Source organism: Lissotriton vulgaris, chromosome 1_1 (assembly GCF_964263255.1).
Source record: "Lissotriton vulgaris chromosome 1_1, aLisVul1.2, whole genome shotgun sequence".
Classification (NCBI taxonomy): domain Eukaryota; kingdom Metazoa; phylum Chordata; class Amphibia; order Caudata; family Salamandridae; genus Lissotriton; species Lissotriton vulgaris.
The window spans coordinates 1,097,057,106-1,097,078,471 of NC_141685.1; the positions used below are offsets into that span (position 1 = coordinate 1,097,057,106).

General features: G+C 44.9%; 1 protein-coding gene across 3 annotated transcripts in view; it reads right to left on the reverse strand.

Annotated features, from left to right (window-relative positions):
- Positions 1-1,086: 1,086 nt before the first annotated feature.
- TEF (TEF transcription factor, PAR bZIP family member) overlaps positions 1,087-21,366 on the reverse strand; it is a 227,609-nt gene continuing 207,329 nt past the window's right edge. For all 3 annotated transcript variants that reach the window (XM_086963522.1, XM_086963521.1, XM_086963520.1), the window contains 2 exons: positions 11,287-11,498; positions 1,087-4,494 (listed from right to left, as the gene is read on the reverse strand). In XM_086963522.1, the coding sequence (XP_086819648.1) occupies positions 4,473-4,494; positions 11,287-11,498 (234 nt within the window). In that variant the 3' untranslated portion in view covers positions 1,087-4,472. The remainder of the gene's footprint in view (positions 4,495-11,286; positions 11,499-21,366) is intronic.

Here is a 21,366-nt window from a genome sequence, read left to right on the forward strand (position 1 = left end):
GTGAAAAGTTGCAGTATGGTCTTCAAGAGGGTTGTGGCATAGAAGATGGCCTGGCCATTTAAGGTGAAATCGGTCCAGGGCCGGAAATGGATATTGATGCCAAGGTTAGCTTCTTCAAGTGCAGACTGTGGGACTTGTCCTGGAAGTGGTGCAGAGGCGAGGAGCCTCGCTTGGACTTATGTTTTGGTTGGACTTGTCTTCCGACTTTGTACCACACTTACCTTAAGATGGCAAGCAGCAACGGGATCAGAAATTATCTTGCGACTTCAAACAGGACAGGCCCCGCTTCTTGTGTTCAGAGACAGTTTGACTTCCTGTCCCTTAATGGCCTTTCGGATGCATCAGGGATTGTCTTTCATAAGACTTCGAATCATGTTTGAGGGTCTAAGGACTAGAGACATTAGTCATGTGGGTCACTGACCAACTTATGTACGCAGACCTTGGTTCTTGATGCCAGAAGCCATAATAAAATCGGCATAAAGTCCTGTGGCATAACCTGCCAGGGCGCAGGAGCTATTGCACCGAGTTTCCTGGATTCGGTCCGGCTTCTGGTGAACAGCGTGAAGAATCTGCAGTTCGAGATAGCTATCAAAAGTTTAGTCCACACAAAAAGTCTTTTCTTTGATAGTCAATAATTGTGGCCCCTTAACAGACAACAAACCAATTTCCGTTTTTTTTAAGGTTGTACCACAATTGTGAGGCTTAAAATGTTTTTTTTTTTTTTTTTAATATTTACAGCTCAAGGCTAGTTCTTCAGCAAAGAATAAAAGAAAAATGGGTTTATTATAGAAGAACAGTAGAAAGCAGTAGAGATGCACAGGTTTCAGTAAGATGGTAAAGAGGGAAGCTGATTTGAGAATGGTAATGCTAACATCAAGACAGTTATGATGACAGCATGGGATTCGTTTGGGGGGGGGGGAGGTGAGGAGGAGGTGGTTGGGGAACTTTGAATGCCAACTGTTCTGGGAAACAGACATCATGATGTCTGTAAAACCAGATATCACAAAGGCTCTGACATTGACGCAGAGGACCCAGATTTGTCTGAACAACTAGTACTGAGGAAATAAACCACACCAAGCAAACCTGTGTGTATAAAAACAGGAACAACATTTTATTATTTTTACAGCATCTACAGAGGCCCTAGCTGTGGCCGTGAAACTAAAGCAACTGCTCTCTAGTTAAGCAGTGCCTCTCCAGGGCATGTGGCAAGCACGTTGGGGGAGGGGAGGGGGGACACAACACAACATTCCCTCGCCTCATCAACAATGCCTCACATAGCTCGAAATGTAAGTACTACAACAAAAAATAACTATTACTCGTTTTGTAGACTTCATTCACATAGATGACTCATTTTCGGCCTCACGGAGATACCTCTGTACATAGATGAACCTACAAACTGAAGACTGATTGCTGGTACAGGGGCTAGGCTATCTTACCAACTGAGACAGCATAAAGAGAGACCTGGCGAGACCTTCTACATCCAGCAGTGGGCCAGGAATATCCCTTTCCAGATCACCACAAACAATCTTAGGAGAAATCCTGAGCAAGTTGTCATTTGCATATGTCTGTTACAAAGCAAAGGTATTATGGGGTCAACTGAAAATCCAAATGATTTAAAGAATACAACGGATGTCTAGATCAGGTGGGGCTTTTTTGGAGACTGGATTGTGCACCCACTTTGTTAACTAAAAAGGACGAGTTGCCAATTCTGCAAAAATGGAGGCAGGTTGGTTCGTTTTCAAGCAGCAATGAACTGCAACTTTTAATGACTTGAATCTTTCGCATTACAGTCATCTTTAGGTAACTGAAGATGTGTTCTGCTATTCTCCCAAGAAGAGGCAATCTTTTTCGCCCCATAACATTTTTCTGGAGACAACCTACCCTGAGCAAACTCAACAGCCAACTTGTCCTTTCATCGTTCCGAGATACTACATTGTCTTTTGGGCGAATTTTTGTGGTCTCTTGTTTTCAAAGCAGCAAAGAACAATGCGATGCAGTGTGAGCTACACAAACAGTGAGAGAAAAGCCCAAATAAACAGCCAAAGATATGCCTTGACTGGCAATCTGTAGATGAAGAATACTCGTGCTCATAGGCCAAACACACAGTAGTATCTTGCCAAGAGCAGCCCTGGCACAGGCAGCAACCCAATATGGCACCCTGGGAGAGACACATGGCTAAGCCTTGTGGTTCGGTATATATATATATATGCATAACCTCCTCCCTTCTGGTAGAAGGGGTGTAACGAAAGATTGTGAAAGCTGTTCTGCTCTGCCCAGCATAATTATCTGTACAATCCTCAAAACAACCCCTTGGCTTTACCGATCTCAGTTAATGAGGTGCAAGACATTTGTAATCCCTTGGTCGTCAGCTTTTCTCTTGCGGCCTGTAATGTAATGGGCAAGAGATATGGAGGGTGGTGTATCAGATCCCAAGTGCAGTGTACATGTTGGAGCACAGAAAGTTGTAGCATTGCCTTCAAAACAGGCTACACCAAATTATTCAAAAGCCACTCCAATTTTGTCAGATGACCAAAGGGCTGGTGGCCATTTTGACTCGTGTCCAAACCCCCATACAAAGATTGGCCTAGTGTGGCGACAAAGCCTTGAGTTACATGCTCCTGGTACCATCATTGTACTACTTAACAACCATATGGCCTTGTTCTCACTGGACCACGAACCAGGAGACTCCACTCAATGTTTTCCTCACACTTGGACGTCTAAAGGATGCTACATGACAAAATATGAGACACACAAAGTCTGACTGACTAATAAGTGAAATAGCATTCAAGGGCGACGCCTCTGAAAGGGCAGAAGGACTATTTCACGTTTGGTGTCATGTTAGTGACAACTTTACCAGCCTCAAAGAGGCACCTGGTAGCCAATTTGCTGATTTTTTACCAAGCCAGCTCACCCCTGGGAAGGGCCAGTGACTCAGCTTTAAGATAGGTCTTACTATAAGCATACTCCGGTGAAGAACAGCTCAGAGCAATGCACTTTAACAGAGCCTGATGAGATACACCATCTTCAAGCAACCATGTAACAAGCCTTGGTCAACAACGTACCTCAATACATCCGTTATCAATAAATGCCTCACTTGATGGCACACGTCAGACAAGCTTTTGTTTGATTTTCCCTACACTTCTTATGGTCTCTCCAAAACCAGAACGAGAATGGTCTATAAATGAAGAATATTTCATAGCACCCAGTTCATCTGTACACTTGTGGCACTGCACATGCTACTAAAGGTTAGAGGGTATGGTTTAACAGTGCTATTTGGAAACTGCATGTTGTACTGCATTATACCACAGCTTCTATCAACCAGAACAAACCTATTACAGAGCAGAGGAATCGGGAACAGGCTCAGAGACATGGTGAATTTGATTTCCTAATACCACACAGCCCTACTGACAAACAGGAAGTTGAAAGTGACCAAGGTGGATTCTCACCACAATAATGTGTTTCACTACCATGTCAAACATGACTGGAGAACTAGTTCATTTTAATCACAGCACCGACTGGGTCATGCACCATTTATGCTTCAGTGGCAGCAGTGTGGGAGCAACGGATAATACCTCTGGAAAGCAAGGCCATCAATATTGTTCTTAAAAAATAAAATTTAATTTATTTTTTAAAGGGGAGGGGTTCCATTCATTTCCTGTTATCTATGGAGAAGACCAGAAAGGTGGAAAGGGGGCAGGCTGATAATAGCCATCAACTCAAAACCCTTATGATATTGGAGCCTATAAAGGATTTGCTTAAAAGGGAAAGCGACCACTAGTGAACAACACCAACAAAGTAGTGGCTATCAGTGGTACGACGAAATGACTGCCAGCAAAGAAACAACATGGATGCCGATACAGCTCTTTTACACTATGTGCATTAGTGACAGCTATGGAAAACATTAGTTACTACTCTCTGAAGGGGCCCGTTTCACTTTTCCCCCATCTCTTGCACAAGCACTGTACAATATCTGCATACCTTATTTTCAGAGAGAAATGCTTTCAATGCCCAATTACGCTCCAGCTGACAGAGCACACAAACACTAACTTATTCTGTCACATAATTCCCTGCCACCAATAGTAAAATGATAAACATTGACATGTTTTACCTTTCTCAGAGTAACAAAAGAATACTGGAAAAAAAACATTTTTTCCACAAATCCGAGAATTTTAGTTAAAAACTTTTCACTTAATGGAAACATTTCATGATGGAGTCCATTGATTCTCTGACGCGGTGCCCAGCTTCACACTTGATGGAAGACCATTTGCCCCCCACACATTTGTAGTAAGTATCCCCTTCACTGCAAAGGTCCTTGTGTGGGGAAACCGCTCTGCTGCAAGCATCTTACGGTCTTCACTGGAAACGATGGAAGGATGGTCTGCGTGGGAGGGCTGGAAGGCAGGTCTCACATTACCAAAATCGTTTTGCCATGTGTATAAGATGGTAAAGTCTTACAGGTGGAGGGAGACCAGTCACTCGGAATCAGACAGCTCACTTTGGATAAAAGCAAAAACAGTGTAAGTCTACGAGCTGTGGGCGACAGAGAAAACACAGTTCCCACCCTTGCACGCTGCCCTTGAAAAGTCCAAGTGGCTAGGTTTTACCAACCTGGGGGACCATAAGCAAAGCTGGTGGTTGAAGAGCTCTTTAAAAGATATAACCCCTGGGGCCTCCACCGCCCTTGCTGATGAGCCCAAAAATTCAAAGGTGATAACAAGACTATCAGCTGATTCCGGCAAATAAAAAGAGCAGCCAGGTTTACAGTCCATCAGATTAGTATTTTCTAATACGTCCACATTTTTCTATACAACCTCCTACTCTCAACCATGGATCAGATATGTGAAATACTTTTTGAAATAATACGGGACTCTGTCCTGGCACGTTAGTATTCACTCCAGTTTGTCTCTGGCCCTACCATTAAAGGATTCTGCAAAACTCCATAGCTGTAAAAATAGTTTATGGATCTTTGCCTCCTGATCTCCGCATAGGTTTTTTTGCACGTTTCTCTGGAGCCATTTGTTTCATTTGGTGACATTAAGCCGGTGTGCGCTTGACTTATGTGGAACTCTGTAAAGATCTTAAAAATCATCTTTCTGCCAAAACGGAGACTGACCCCCATGCTGAGCAGTATTGAAAATGCATACTATGGTTATTATCTCAAAAGTCCACGGTAGATAAAAAGGCTTTACGATCTCATTAGCTCATTAAAGTCCAGGCTGATCCCGTCAAGCAAGTTTGACACTACAGCCTGTTTCTCTTTAGCGACATAAATGTGTTTTTTTTTGTACTCTCATCAACATTTGGCTTTCCATGCACAGAACGGATCTGGACATCTGTTAGCATGTCACATGATAAAACAGACAACAAACTGACATAAAAGTATCTACGGCTAAATAAAGGGTCTACCATATGCAAAGCGCCCCCCAAAATGCTAACCTTCTAAAATCCGGCCATGCTCACTTCCCACCCTCAAAGGGATTGGACTCATCTATTCTAACTCCAGTCAAATAACATTTTGGGACAAATGCTCGATTATGGTTTTAGGGGCATGTCTTTGTGCTTTCAGCCTATGTTATCACATACTACCTTGTAAGGAAAAATTCGACACAAAATCTGTAGTGCTATGAATCTCTTTTCCCCTTTTTAGGCGTCTAACCTGGGAGATACAAAGATGGTAAGAGAGCTCAGCAGTTCTCTTCTACGTATACAATAGGTTTAGCAGTTCCCTTACCACTGCTCTGAACAAATTAGCTCTTCACTGCTGCCACACTGGAAAAAAAGTGCCCAAAAAGCAGTGGTCAATACATGAAAATGCAGCTTCTGTTTCCCGCAACCAATCTTGTTGGATTGCTTTTCCATACTGCACCATAAGAACAGCTCAGACTGTTTTGCAGAGATTCCCGAACTCCTGAGAGAGAGAAAGCGAGAGAGAGGAAAGAGGGAAAGCAAGAGAGAGGAGAGAGGGAGAAAGCGAGAGAGAGGGAGAAAGCAAAAGAGATAAAGAAAGAGAGAAAGAGAGAAAGCGAGGAGTTAGAAAGCGAGAGGGGGGGAGAGAGAGAGCGAGGAGAGAAAGAGAGCGAGGAGAGAAAGACAGCGCGGAGAGTGAGAGAGAAACTTTTCCAAGTGTCTGTTTCCGCTCTATGGGAGATGCAGATGTTTCCAAAGTCTTCAAAGGGAAGGTCTGCAGGCAGCCCCCTTCGATTACGTTGAGAGGCTTTCTTTGCGTTTTTCTCCATTATGTACTTGAAGTGCCCCTCAAAAAGACAGACGAGATCTACTTGGCTGATGCTCCAGGTCTATCAGATGTCAGATACATGGGTCTGCATCGCACTCCCTTGTTGGTTATTTTAGATTTTCCAACACAGCAAGCAGTATTATCAGTGAAAGGTAAGAGGCTGCGACCCTATGACCACTACAAGATGTTGTAATGCAAGCACTTCGAACCACAAACATGCACTGAAAGTCTTTTTGACTGGTTGTGCATCCCGACAAGAGTGGTTTTGCCTGTGACCGATGCATTTTCACATTTTGTCTACTTTAGCCACATCTAGTTGTGGTGCTGTCTGATGCTCACAGCTATTCTTCTACCAGCATGTTCAGTGCTTTAGTTCTCAACATTTAGGGTACGCCAGCAGGCTGACACAGCCTAGAATTAAATGATGTGTTAGGAAATTTTGGACAGAACGTTCCTCTAGTAGAGCTAATTTCTCGATAACTGACTGCAGTCTGTCGCTGCTTCCTGTTCTTTAAATACTTGCATAGCTGTAAGTGCCTTTAATGGCTGCTGTTAATTTGGCAACCGGGAATGAATGCTGCACACTGTCCTCGATGAAGTAGCTTCAATGTTGGTTTGGAATGCCCTCAGGGTGTCTAGAGAGCTTTCTTACCAAAAATCTGTTTACGGTTGCATTCATTTTAGATGAACATGCCCCAACCAAACATTTCAGAGTGGAGTTCCAAGGGATGGTGTTTTTAATGCATGAACCCACAGAGGGCCAGCTTTTTTTTTTTTTTTTTTTTTAACAGGGAGGCTCTGGAAGGGTACTTTACTTACATAAAAAAAAAAAGATTCCTACCTGCTGTAGAGTGAATCTTTATATTTTCCATACTACAGGTAAAACCATCAATGTGGCATTTATTAAAATGTGATACACACACACACACACACACACACATCACTTGCTAAAGGATTTTATGCAGTTTTGTAGCACGGTAAATTACAGATCCTAGCCCGAATCTCAATTATGTTACGTTATGTTAATAGACTACACTCCTGCTGGAAGCTAGAACATGTAAGACCGGATTAATTTTTTTAACAGTCTAAGATGACATCTACCCCACTAGAACTTTTAATGCAGTTTCCTTCTAAATGTGGCTTCTTTCTTGCTAATGACTGGAAAGCAAATTAGTTTCTTCTGGCTGAAGCACACTCAGACATCTTACCACCTACAAGTTGCAAAAAGACTTCCTTCTAGCCTAACCATGCAAGATGGCTTTCTCCTATTTAGTACTTAGAAGAGGACTTCCTTTTTAGGTCTCGCCTAGCGCAGCGCGTTGCTCTAGGAGAGGGCCTCTTGGAACCACTTCAGACTTCCAAGAGACTTGTCCGTGTGGGTCGGACTCCTCCCACACATGCCATTGGCCTTTGCGTGTGGCTTTCAAAAATGAAAGTACGCAAATGGCCAAAGGCGAGGGTATGTCCCACCTTTTCTGAAAATGTTCACTTCCATGGCCTATGGGTCTCGGGAGGGAGCAGAGCGAGCAGCGGCGCGCAGTGTGCCAGCTGCATTCCAGGATTGCGTGCCTAATCAACCATCGCGGTCACTTTCCCCACCCTCTTATCCTTCTCTCTGATTCACTGTTTGATTCCTATCTGTACGCACACCCACCCTTATTGTGTTTGCTGGAAAACGCAAACTATTCTATACTATTGAAAAACTAATGCCTTTTGCATAAATGCGTTTTTTTCCCTTTGAATGACTAGATTTTGGAAAGTAGCATGAGGTAGATGACAGTAAAACAAACTGGCCAGAAAGGCGTGTTGCGGATTTTGGGGAAGAGAGGGGGAGATCTTGAGTCAATTTTCTCAGATCTCTCCTGATCAGCACACTCGCCGATAGCCACAGGTCGGGGAACGCACTTTCTCAAGCCCAATCTTGACTAAGCAGACGAGCGGTGCAGCGTTTCGAATGTTCTATAAAAACATACACACTACCCACAGCATTGCCTCATCATGGTGTCTGCTCGCTGTCCCACATAGCGCAGAGCACGAACCGCGCAGCGTTGGGGGTTGGACAGTTGTGTGCCCACGGTAAGTTTTTCATCCACTGGACGCCAGACCACATCATGACTTGTGTTTTCGTCACCCATATCCGAGGGGTTTTGTTGACCGAGCACGATCTGTGAAGCACCCAAATCACAAACATGCTGGTACCGTGGAGGCACCGGTGAGAAGATGGCTAACTCTACCAACAGACAGACATCAAACATAGTCAGCCATGGGAGGGGGTGGTCCAGCAGAAATGAATTTTCAAAGGAGGAGAACGAAAATAAATGTGACTTGCCCACATCGTTTTTTTTCCATTGTGTGCTAGCTTTGGAAACAGAAAACACAATACGTTTGGATTGGATGAGCAATGCCTCTCATCACAAATTCCTATCGTGATGACAGGAATTCGCAACCAGCGACCGCGCTTGTTAACTTTAGGCTGCATGGCAATTTCATCAGCTGTGGGATTTTTTCCTAACTGCACGCCATTCCTTTCTTGTAGTCCAACAAGTGTCTCGAAGACTGCCCTTTTATGTGTAGCGCCTTTTCTGTTCACTCTTGGTTTTACTTCTGAACGGTTCCTTGCATCGTTCCCACCTGCATGCACCCCCTTCCTCTTCGCCTTGGTGTCCCAGCACCCCTGCTGCTTCCCAAAGAAGAGGTACATAAGTGAAAGGGAACGGGAGTTTTTTTTTCCACAGAACAGACTGTCCAGGGACAGGGCTCGTTCCCTTCTGCGAGCACTGCGGGAGTGCTGGCTGGACGCCCACCCTCGGGCCCCTGTTTTCCTAACTGCACGCCATTTCTTTCTCGTAGTCTGACAAGTGTCTCGAAAGTGAGAGATTTTAAAACAATCGGATCTTTCTACTATTAAGCTAATCTTGACACGTTAATAAAACTGCTTACAAAACTTTATTATAGCTTTTCAACATGCTACACAGCAGCCATACTGCTCTACAATATAGATTAAAGACTTTGGCAAAGCCAACAGCTCTGGTTAAACACTTCTCTTGCCCAAAATGCGAGATCTATTGGCTATGCCAATGCTTGTTATTACTACTTGAAGGACGGCTTCCTTCTTTCAATATGGAGGTAATTATTTCTAAAACTCAAATGGTGCTTAATCGTTTTCAGAAAACCTGCCATATTGGCAACAAGGATTCATGAACATTCATCTATGGCCTAAATTATCACTACCTAATAATTCAGGTATTTTAGTCAGATGAATGTTTGAGGGCCAAACAGACATTTTTAGGTGAAACCCTATGCCTCAACACTTAATTTCCGCATCTTTTTGACAGATTAGTTTGTTACAAGTGTTCAAGCCCTGTAAGGAACTGATTCTGCTTCAGCAATTGCTACCAGTTCTCGAATGTCAGGATCTTCTGATAAGACCCTACTTCAATTAAGTCTTATGGTACATTTGCTGCAGTTTCCAAAAAGCAGCAAGATGGCTCCAGACGGTACGATGTTCAGTATCACGATGCCGTAAAGGCTTGCACAGAATGTAATCTAATGAAAGGGATGTGATCTCTAAAGTATTTTGGAGATCCTCTTTTTAACACAGGGGACCATTCAAACTGTTACTGCTGAAAACAGCAGCTCCTACTGTATAAATAACAATGGGTATAGAGTGGGTGTCTAAGAGCTGGCTGGGTTGAGCAGTGTCTGTGCAGTTCTACTTATTACAAACACTGCACACCCGCTGGGAATAATTTCTGTGGGTACGGTGCAACTACTAATCCCAATCTTAGTCTACCTTTGGTCTCTGTAGGTAAGGTTTCACCTTCTCACAGTCACATGTGGAAGCTGCTTCCAGTATACTCTAGTCAGATAAGGAATCTTTTTTGGAATCTAGCACTTTAAATCCTCTCTTAATTCCTTTTTTTGGAAGGGACACAGATAAAAATGTCATACTCTCCTACTGAAAGTCACCACCGAAACAGTGTGAAATTGTTTTACATCTTCACTTGCAGGCTGCAAAGGTGCAAGATGTTAAACGGCCTGCTGTTTAGGATGTTCCAGTACACTGGTATTTTTAAGATTTGCAGTCCATTTGCTAGATTTGATACTATAAGTAGCTGTGTAAAACATTGCATTTTTTAATGTTTCATGAATCATTCTGTGTTGCGAGAGCCACAGCTTCTCCCTATCAGCTTATATTTGACACCAGGCAACTGGGGTTCAAGCTGTTTTATGTCTAGGAGACCATATATTATTCCTCCTCAAACAAGGCTCTTCTAACGGCAGGAACAGAGTTTTAGACTGCAACAACATACCCATAAGACAATGCCAAAAACAAACGGAAGGAGATAAAGATTAGGGACATAGATGTGTTCTATTCAGACGACGAGACTGGAAAAAACTTGATTATCTTTCATTCATAAGGTTTATGCAGATCCGAGTTCGCATTCCTGTCCTAGATTCTGCTGTACCCCAAAATTTCAAATTAAACTGAATAGAATAGAGAAATACGGTATTTTAAGTACAGCACAATGAAAACATATTCAATCACAAATGCCTCATGAAATTAAGCAAGTACTTTAAAAGTAGCAGGCAATTTGTTTTTTTGTTTTTTAAAGAGAACGCCGCCAAAAAGAAATAGCCAGGTTCTGCAAGATGCAAGTCGAAACACCTGACCGCCAGTGACATAGTTTAGAGTTACGTGCTGAAATATTGGGAGGCACACAACCTCAAACAAGCAACCTGGTGGGCTAGCCTCTAATCTCCATTTACAAGTCTAATAGGCCATACAACCGTAAAAGGGGGCTGTAGTACAAGCATATACGCCCAATCCAGAGAGCCTACAAGGGAACTCCCATTGCACAGGAGTTCACACCAACCCCCCCTGAAAGTTGATGAGCTAACCCATGGCTTCCATGTTCTTGCCATTGGAGTGCAGACACACCAGGTATCTTAGATAGTCTAGCAAGATGGGGATCTAACAGGAACCAGAGTTCTGTGCGTTTGCTTGGGACCCCCTTCCGCCCCCTTGGCCAGAGAAGGAGAAAGCTTACAGCAGGCCATATCGGCTTTCGTATTTGCAGAGGATGCTCTTGCACTTCCCCATCTCTTTGCGCAGTTCGGCCACTTCGGCGCGCAGAGCTGTGTTCTCCTTTTCCAGGAAGGCTGCCCGCACTGTGATCTGGTTCTCCTTCAACCGCCGGGCATCCCTCGATCGCTTTGCTGCAACGTTGTTCTTCTTCCTCCGTGACCAATACTTTTCATCCTGCGGTAGAGAAAGAAAAGAAAAAGGACTTGCTTAAAAGCCAACTTTGAGGGATTACACAATTCAGTCCAGACAGCTAAAGAAAAAGCAACCAGTCTACAAATATCCGGCATGCAGGGGGCGCTCTAAGCACAAGCTATTAAAGGGTTTTGAAAAATACTGCACTCAGAAGAACCTTATAATCAACACCACTAAGACAAAGTACAATTATGTTCAAAATGTACAATCTGCTGCTAGACAAGGTCGATGCATATGAGTACTTGGAAATCACACTTGATGGAAAGTTGAGGTGGCCCAAGCAGAAAATTATGAGCAAGGGTTGCCTGTTGCAAGACTCCAATGCAGTGCTTTGCTTCAATAGAAGAGCATTAGAGACTAAGCAAGCTAAAGCACAAGCGGCTGCGCTTTATGGGGCAGAGTTCTGGGGTTGTAACAATGTATAGGGACTCCTGAAAAGCAATTGTAGCGTCGCTTGTTGCATTTTGGCCAAAGGACCTCAATGGCAGCCCTAAGACACAAGCTAGGCATTCACAGTATTTCAGCAGTTGCAGGACTAAAACCACATCTGTTTTTCCATCTAATATGGAGAAAAAAACATCTCAATCTTCCTCAAACCTGTTGCAACAACTCTCAAAAGTTGCCTTGGCTTAATCATATTGCAGGGTTCTTAATCAGCATAGGAAGGCAGGAGATTTGGACAAATCCGGATAACATGGCGCATTCAACCACAGAGGAAATAAAGAAAAAATATTGGGCATGGAGATATAAAAAGCAGAGTGGCAAGTTGTTCACTCTGCTATAGGGAATTAGACCATTGCCTGGCTATGAGGGATACCTGGACTGCCTTTTGTGGCAATAAAGAGGGCCCTATTCATAATGTTTAGACTAGGCTGTCTCCCGGTTAAGACCTACAAAAGGGACTTGTCCAATGAAAATGTGGCACTACCTGTAATTGCATGAAAGCCGGCGAGGAAAGACTTCAGCGCTTTAAGTTATTATGCATTTTTACTCTGGCCGCAACAATAAAGCTTTGTTAGCTTTTAAAAAAAGAATGCAACATAATCCACTGTAACGACACCATTAACTTACGCCTTTGCACTGACAATCTATTTTTAGTTCAGTAGTTTCCTATATTTATGCTGCTTGGAAAGTTCTAAATGCGTGGATGGGTATGTGTTGAAAGGAACAACCTGTAGAATAAGATCAAAGGGCCCAGTGTGAAATAAGATTGGAGGATTGATGCATAGGACATTAGATAATGTGACTTAAGGGAATCTGTATGAGTGTCTAATAAAGGTACGCCCTACAGAGTTCTAAATGCATGGACTGAAAGGAACTGCCTGTAGAATAAGATCAAAGGGCCTATGGTGAAATATGATGGGAAGACTGATGCACAGGACATTAGATAATGTGATTTAAGAGGGGACTACAAACAGCAAATAACAGAGGTGGCATGTTTAATTAGGCTTTTATAATTAATATAGCATGTGAGATATTGAAAATGTAATCCAATGTACTATAGTGATTTTGAAATTTTTGACTTGCAGATTATGGTGTTGGTTTTTAACTGTCCTGAGGAAGGTGGTGCGCATAGCAGAATCCATCGAAACGCGTCGACAACAAACTACTGTTGCGTTATGATCATTGTATTGGTTGTGTTTTTACTGTCATGTTGAAGATTGGTATCATTTATTGTAAAGCATAGCATTCTAGTAAATGTGTTAACCAAGCATAGAGTGGATGAGCTGCTATATAAATGAGCAAAGAAAAAATCCCTTTCTGATAAACTGAATATATTATGTTTAAATTGTTTTATTAAACCAAAACAGAATGTAGATTTGGATTTGTGCGGTTGAATATCTCTACTGAACTAAGTGCCTCCTTGTGGTTCTACTTATATCTGTGTGGCGAGCAAATGTTGTAACATGGTAAGGATGGGATCCAACTAGAAGAGACTGGTCCGTGAAGTATAAATGATTAGACTGAATGATAGACTGAAAACTTATGAACGAAAAATCACCAAGGGAACAATTTTGTTTTAATACTGTGACTTACCCAGTTCCCTTTTGGTTCAAGCGTTACTCTCTATAGCTTATATTTGGTATTGTACAGCTTCTTAGCCGGAGAGTCTTTCTATTTTCTGGTGTGAAGGGTCCAATTAAGATGGCTACGATAAAGACCTTTGGCTTTACCGAAGATCATTTTACCAAAATTATTGGCAACTCTAAGAGTACCAGTGCATCTATTATTACTGACAGTAACTCAGAAAAATGGAACACCTTTTGGAATTTAAAAAAAGAAGGTAATACGCACTGAGTTACATGCGGAATTCTTGATAGAATATTGTAGAAAGGGCATCATTCCCATAGGTCTACAGGTCAAAAACGGACCAGGTCTATTTGTGAACAATGAAAAATTCATTGAATAGAATAGAAATAGATTTATTGAGCGCGGTTGCTGCCCGGAACATTGGACCTTGATAGCTAATCGCTGTAGCAGGGATTGGATGCTTTTCATAATTGAGACAGCACAAGGATATATTCTAATAGAAAAGAGGGAACTAGACAAAATTGAAGTTGAGCTTAAGAGCAATAGTAGCAATGCCCTAGAGGAAGCAAAACTAAAATTAAAAGAAATAGAGGAAGATGTGGATGGGTACAGGGAATACTTAATAAATAAGAACACCAATAAATTAAGAAAAGACATCAATAGAGCCAGTACAGAAACAGTATATTCCTATACTTAAAAGATTACTATGAGACCCCGGCTCAAGATAAAAAAAAAAAATCAAAAAAAGATTTGGTATCCCTATCGTCCGAGAGGACAAAGAAAGAATGTGAGCTTTTCAGATACATCCTACACAAGCACTGAGTCTGAAGAGGAAAATCATACTTCTAATAGAAATAGGAAAGAGTCAAATATAGGCCAACAAAGAGAACAACAACCTTTTTTAGGGCAGCAACAGAGACAAAATCAGGGAATGAGAGGGAGAGGCCGGGGGAATTACCAACGACCAGCTCCACAATTCAGACCACAATACATGAAAACCAGGAGCCAGAAACTATGGGAATAATCCTCCAAGAAAAAGCTCCCATTATCAACTTCTCAAAAAAAAGTGCCAAGTAGGAATTAGGAGAAAGTTTTAAGTCTGTGCCTAGGATATCCCCCCATATCAAAACCTAACCCTTATGAGATTCAGAAGGATATAAAAAGTCTATTCAGGAAAATTAGATTGAAACAATATTTTTTAAATAAGGAACCAGTAGAGAAAGTGAGTAACTCCGGATTAAAGCCCCCTTCGGTATGGACCCCAGCCCGAAGTATGTTGAATAAAAATGTAGAACTTTTTGAAAAAGCAGTAGAAAAATATATAGAATATCTTTTAAAAGTATAAATGAAGATATATAATAATAATCTATCTAGAGAATGCAGAGAAGCCCTTAACAACTTAGAAATGTGTGAGAGCCTGACTATAAAACCAGGAGATAAAGGAGGAAGTATAGTCTTATTAGACACGAAGGACTATAACAAAAGAATCCTGTTCCTTTTAGAAGTAAAAGAACACTATAGAAAATCTTCCCGAGAGGAGTGGAAGAATCTCCAAACTAATATTAAAAGACTTTTGGATTTAGCGAAGGAGGATGAAATAATCTGTATGGATGAATATCAATTTTTATTAAACCCTCATCCAGTCCTACCCGCAATATATGGATTACCAAAAGTCCATAAGAGCATTCAGGACCCACCGATGAGACCTATTGTCGATAATTGATTAAATCCCAATAAACTGATTAAGCAGACCTAGATGAAAGAAGGATGCACCAACTGTATGCGGTTATACGCTATTAAGAAAGAAGGAAGAGAAGTGAACACAATTAATGGTGAGCGTTTTGCAATATGACACAGGCATAGATTAAAGTTAGATAACTGAGTAAACAAGTACTCTTAATATATTGTTTACTTATCAGGTGTTGAGTACATATGACGACCTGACATTTAAAAAAAAGCGAAGCGGAAAGAAATGAAACCTTTTTTTTAACTCTTTATTCGTGACTGCAGTCAGATATTACATTGCATATACAAATATCTTCTTCATACAGTCTTTTCTCCCTTCAAACTTTAGGCATCTGACTCATTGTCTCATAGTTGTGTTCATATAGGTCGCCTAATACAGCATGGACATCTTTATGTAATAGTAATAGTTCTTCACAAGTAGGTTCATATTGATATCAAACCTCTCATCAGCGTGTATGCGACTTTGGACCGAGAGATTAAGTCATATCTAGTCCCCATCCCCCCCTCCCCCCCCAGTTTCGTACGTCTCCTGGCGTCCTAGCATAACCTGTTCCACTATCCTAGGCCTAGAAATTTCAAAAAGCAGACACATCCAAATAATTGTGTCCATCATCCTCTGGCAGACCTGTACGCGACTTGGACAAGGCCCTGCTCATGGTCACCTCCTCTCTCATCAGACAGTCCCTGTTAGGAGGTCTCCGCCTGGGAGGGCGTCAAATCCATGTCCTCTACCTCTAGCAACATCCGTTCCCATTCTTGTGCAATCAGATGTTTCCGTAGCCCCCTCCCCTCTTCCCTGCGGAGAACCACGCCCTCAGCCCTGCCCCACTTCAATATTTCGGATCGCCAGACCTCTACAGTTGGGGCAGATTTCCACCTCCTAGTCAGTGCCCTGACTGCCAACAACAATGGTAAGTCCAGGAGCTTCAGTGGGCCTTATGCCCTTTAGGTCTTTTCCTGTGCCCAAGCAGGCAAGGCAACGCTCTCTCTGGTATCTGCATGCCGTGGCAGTGTGAAGTATGTGTCGGACCTGTCCCCAATAACGGCTTAAGCGTGGGCAAGACCACATCATGTGGAGAAGTCCGGCCTCATCTGCCTGATACCGGGGACAGCAATGGGGAGAGGTAGGAAACATCCTGTGCAGTCTTTGGGGGGTAAGGTATGCCCTATGTAGCACCATAGCTTGGATAAATTTGAACTTTACATTTCTGGACACTCTTCTAGGGTGTTCTAGGACAGCCTTCCAGGCCCCATCTGTCATAACATCCCCAGTGTCCAACGTCCAGGTGTTCCTAAGTGGGGCAAGAGGCGTAGCGGCGTGATCCCTAATGCCAGTGTATAACCACCGTACCAGGTGTCCCCCCGTCCCCATGTAGGGAAGGAGGTGCACCAGTTTGTGTTGCTCGGGTCTACTGCGCTGTGGGGCCCATGTGTTGCGTACGTAGTGTGTCACATTGGCATGTAGAATGTATAGTCGTGGTGGAGACCCTGTGGCCTATACAAAGGAAGCGTGATCCAACAGTGCGTCATCTCCGAACAGGTCCCCTACTCTATCCACTCCGCATCCGTCCAGGGCTGTAACCTACGGTGCGTCAGTCGCCCCTGCGGCGTTGGGATTCCCAACAGGGGTATATTAAGGCGGGGTCGTTGACGTGTACGCCAAAGCTTTCCGCCAGCATGTCAGGGCGGTATGCAAAAGAGGGTGGCAATCCCAGGGGTAGCTTGGTCTTGGGTAACAGGAGGGAGTGCAGCTCTCCGATTCCAACCGGTCGCTGGTGTAATCAATTTCATGCAAATTTCTACCCGCCGCCCAGCGTGATAGCCATTGTAGTTGACTCGCGTAATAATAACCGCGAAAGTCCAGCACGCCAAGGCCTCCCCGTCTGGTACCCAATTGAAGTTTTTTGAGGCTCACTCTCCGCCGTCCAGTGCCCCAGATGAGGGTGATCAAAAGTGTATTCAGCGTATTGAATATGTGTTGCGGGAGGAGAACTGGTAGATTTACAAAATAATAAAGCATGCGGGGGAGCATGACCATTTTAGAGACGGCGATCCTACCCATGACGGACAGTGGCAGAGACGTCCAGAATTGCAAACTACTACGCCAGCCGTTAATGGCCCGCCAAATGTTGCCTTCTATCTGGTCTTCCGGTCGCCTATAGACATTTATGCCCAAGTACTTGAACGTAGTCTGCGCTATCGGAATTTGGGAGGTACCAAATTGTATGTGGCCAGGCCGTTGTCCTTCTTGGAAGTAAAACCCGACCGATTTCGCCGGGTTGATCGCCAGTCCCGATCGCTGTCGCGAACCGGTCAAAAATGGTCGCTAGGGCAGAGTGGTTCTCCTCCAGGTCCCGGAAATACAATAGGATGTCATCGGCGTAAATTGATATCAGATTGTGCGTTCCTCTGATGGCGATGCCCATCTCAGCCATCCTGGTCTGAAGGGCGATCGCCAGAGGCTCCAGAGTCAGGACAAACAACAGTGCCGACAGCGGGCAACCCTGTCGGGTGCCTCGGTAAATGTCGTAGCTAGAGGAGACGTGTCGGCCCGTGCGTGCTCGAGCCGTTGGGCGTGTATACAATAGCTGGATCCATCGTGTCAAGGAGTCGGGGAGGCCAAAACGTCTCAAGCCCTCAAACATAAATTTCCAGGACAAGGAGTCAAATGCTTGTCGGAGATCTAGTGCGACACAGCTGGCCTGAGGGAGAGTCGGTGGCGTAGCAGCTCCTCGTGTTTTGGGACGTACTCCTCCCCGGTAGGAAGCCGCATTGGTCTGGATGTATTAGGGCCGGGAGATGGGCCTGTATTCGCAGAGCTATGGCTTTACTGAGTATTTTATACTCCGTAGAGAGCATTGATAACGGTCTGTAATTAGTGATGTCAAGGGTATCCCTACCGGGGTTTGGGATTGAAATAACGGAGGTCAGCATCGTCGAAATAGGCAGGTGACCAGATTCATAGGATGTCTTAAAGATGTTCTCCAAGACGGGTCCCAGGGTGGTAGAATAAGTTTGATAAAATTCTACTGGTAGTCCGTCCTGGCCAGGTGTCTTACCTCGATTGAGGGATCGAATGGCCACCTTGATTTCCTGCTGCGCGATGGGTCCATCCATCTCCTCCTGCTCAGCTCGGGACAGAACTGGGAAGGGTAGATCTTTCATAAATTCAATCATCTCCTCTCGGTCCTCCCGGAGGGTGGAGGCATACAACATACTTAAGTGGTCCCTAAAAGCGTCATTTATGGCCGACTGTGTAGACACCAGCCCCCCCTGTGCTGTCCCTGATCTGTGTAATCACTGGGGCCTCGGGACGGTCTCGTACCAGCCGAGCCAGTAAAGCACCCAATCTGTCAGATTCAGCCTGTTGTGATCAAGGACTCTGTGTTTCTAAAAGTTCAGCATGTTCTATATTACTCAGTTGTAATTCCTCTCTGTGGTCGGGGTTCTCACCCACTGCTGACTCTAGGGTCTTTAGGCGATTCTCCACGTCACACAGCTTTCTGTGGATCTCCTGCCTAGCACCCACCGTCTGTCCTATGGCCGCTCCCCTTATCACTGCCTTCATAGCGTCCCACACCGTCAAGTTAGAAGTCGCAGAGTCCCAGTTCTCCCGAAAGTAATTGACTAAGGTGACCGACAAGGATGCGCGGAAGGGACCGTCCTCTAACAGTAGCGGATAGGTCTCCAAGTTGGCACTGGGGATGGCACCCATCCCCAATGCAAGTCAAGTGTCAGCGGTCTGTGGTCAGAGAAGGTTTCAGCCAAGCAGTCTGAGGACGTACATTTAGACACCAATGAGTTAGTAGACAAAAACCTATCTAATCGGGTATGTAAGGCATGCACCGGGGAGTAGTAGGAATATTCTCTGTGTGCCGGGTGAAGTGTTCGCCATATATCTGTCAGTCCCCAGCCCTGGAGCCAGGTCCTATAGGAGTCCGCCAGTCTGTGTATACCCGTCGTCTGGAGGGGGGTGCAACCTATCTAGATCTACGTCTAGAACCATATTCCAGTCCCCTCCTAAAATCCAAGGTATGTCCACCCAATCAGCCAGCGCTCGGCCCACCCTCACCAGGAATGTGTCTTGGTCAAAGTTCGGGGCATATATACTGCCCAGAACCACTAGTGTGCCGTCCAGTGTGCCTTTCACTAGGATATACCTACCCTGGTCATCAACCTTCCTCCCCAGTTCTACAAAGGGAGTGCTCCTCTGGAGAATGCAGAATATGTTGTAGAAAAGACAGTTCCCCTCCATTTCTTCCGCAGTGTGTGTGTCTCTGAGTGCGTTAAGTGGGATTCTTGAAGGAAGACAATGTGGGTGTGCTGTCGGAGTAAGAATGCATGTACTCTGTGTCTCTTTTGTATGGCGCCAAGTCTCCGCACGTTCCAGGTAGCCAGCCTATATTTCCCTATGAAGTCAGCCATACTCGTGATAAGTGCCTAGAGAAATAGTGCCCTCAACTGCATCACAAGTGTTATCTGCAATAACCAGGAGACGTTTGCCCACCCCAAACTTGAACTCTTTTGGCGCAGCTAAAAAACATTGTTGTGCCAAACCATGAAATGTAAACCACAACAAACCAAACATTGGTGCATACGCCATCGGGGGGTTGGCTTAGCATGTACCCTGTCCACATAGTTTTTCAGTTCTACGCTGCCGGCTCAACGGCGCCGCCAGGGAAGTCTTTGCACGAGTTATATTTCTTGACGACCTCCGGGGGTGGGGGGGGGGGGGGGGGGGGGGGGTGGGGGGGGGGGTTGGGGGACGGGGGGTGCAGTTCTCTTCTTATCCCAAGTGTCACAGAATGAACGTCTTTCTATTCTGCCCGGGGCCCGCACCCTCTACCCCGTACCTCTCAACCTCATGTAAGTCACCATCAAAGGATATCAGTAGGAGATAAAGTCATAGGTTACTCCGAATTGGGCCGTCACTCCTGTCCATTATCTAGTAGTTCGTCCGCCGCTCTCGGCGTCACAGTCGGAAACAGGACCACGCTGTGTTCTGAATCAGAGTGTAGTGTACTGTCTTCAGTGACTGTGTTACTTATTTCGTGTTCATCTCGAAAAGAGTCCAACATGTTGACCGCTGTCATCTGGTCTTCCTTCTGCTGTGTGGTAGAGGGCTTGCGTCGTCTCTGCTGGGCAGACGGTGTGGGGGAGGTTCTTCCTGTACGATCCGAACCGTTCTTGGAGCTGCCGGACGCTGCACTTTGAGCTGCCTCGATGTCCATCACCTCCAGCCACTCCTCCACGTCAGTGGGGCTCTCGAAGAAGTGGGTCTTGTTGTCGTAGATTATCTTGAGGCGGGCCGCGAATAACAGGGCGTACCGAAGGTTTGCTGTCTGGAGCCTCTTCTTGACCGCAAAGTAGGATGACCTTTGTCTTTGCACCTGATTAGTGTAGTCCAGGTACAGTGAGATTCGCTGGTTTTCATACTCAATGACCGATTTCTCCCGGGCTCTTTGAAGTAGCTTGTCCCTGTCCCGATAATTAAGGATCTTTACAATCAACGGGCGCGGCGGCTGTCCCGGCCTAGGCCTCCCCACAGGAATCTGGTGTGCCCTCTCCATACAGAAGAGCGGCGACAGGCCCTCCGGGGCGACATGATCACGGAACCACTGCTCCATGAACTCCGTTGCGCTGGTTCCCTCACTGCGTTCCGGAAGCCCAATGACGCAGATGTTATTGCGTCGATTACGCCCTTCGGCATCCTCCACGCGTTCCATTAGGGTCGTTACCTGGTCCTGCAGTTGCTTGATAGAGTTAGTGTGATCTGCTACTGTCTGGGTTATCTCCGCCAGCGTCACCCCCTGGTCCTTCACTTTGTCAAGCAAATTACAGTGGTCGGCCTTTAGTAACGAGAGATTAGTAGTGAGGGCGCCTAGTTGTGTTTCCATGGCAAGTCTAGAGTCTCTGATCTCTTGCAGTATCAAGTCCAGCTTATCAGGCTGCTGGTCCCCAACAGGAGCCTGGTCCGGTGGTGTTAGTGTGGACCTGTCCAGCATGGCCCCCGGGGCTTGTCCCGTCGCCGCTGGACCGTCTTTCCCGTCCAATGTCCGAGCATCCTTCCGGA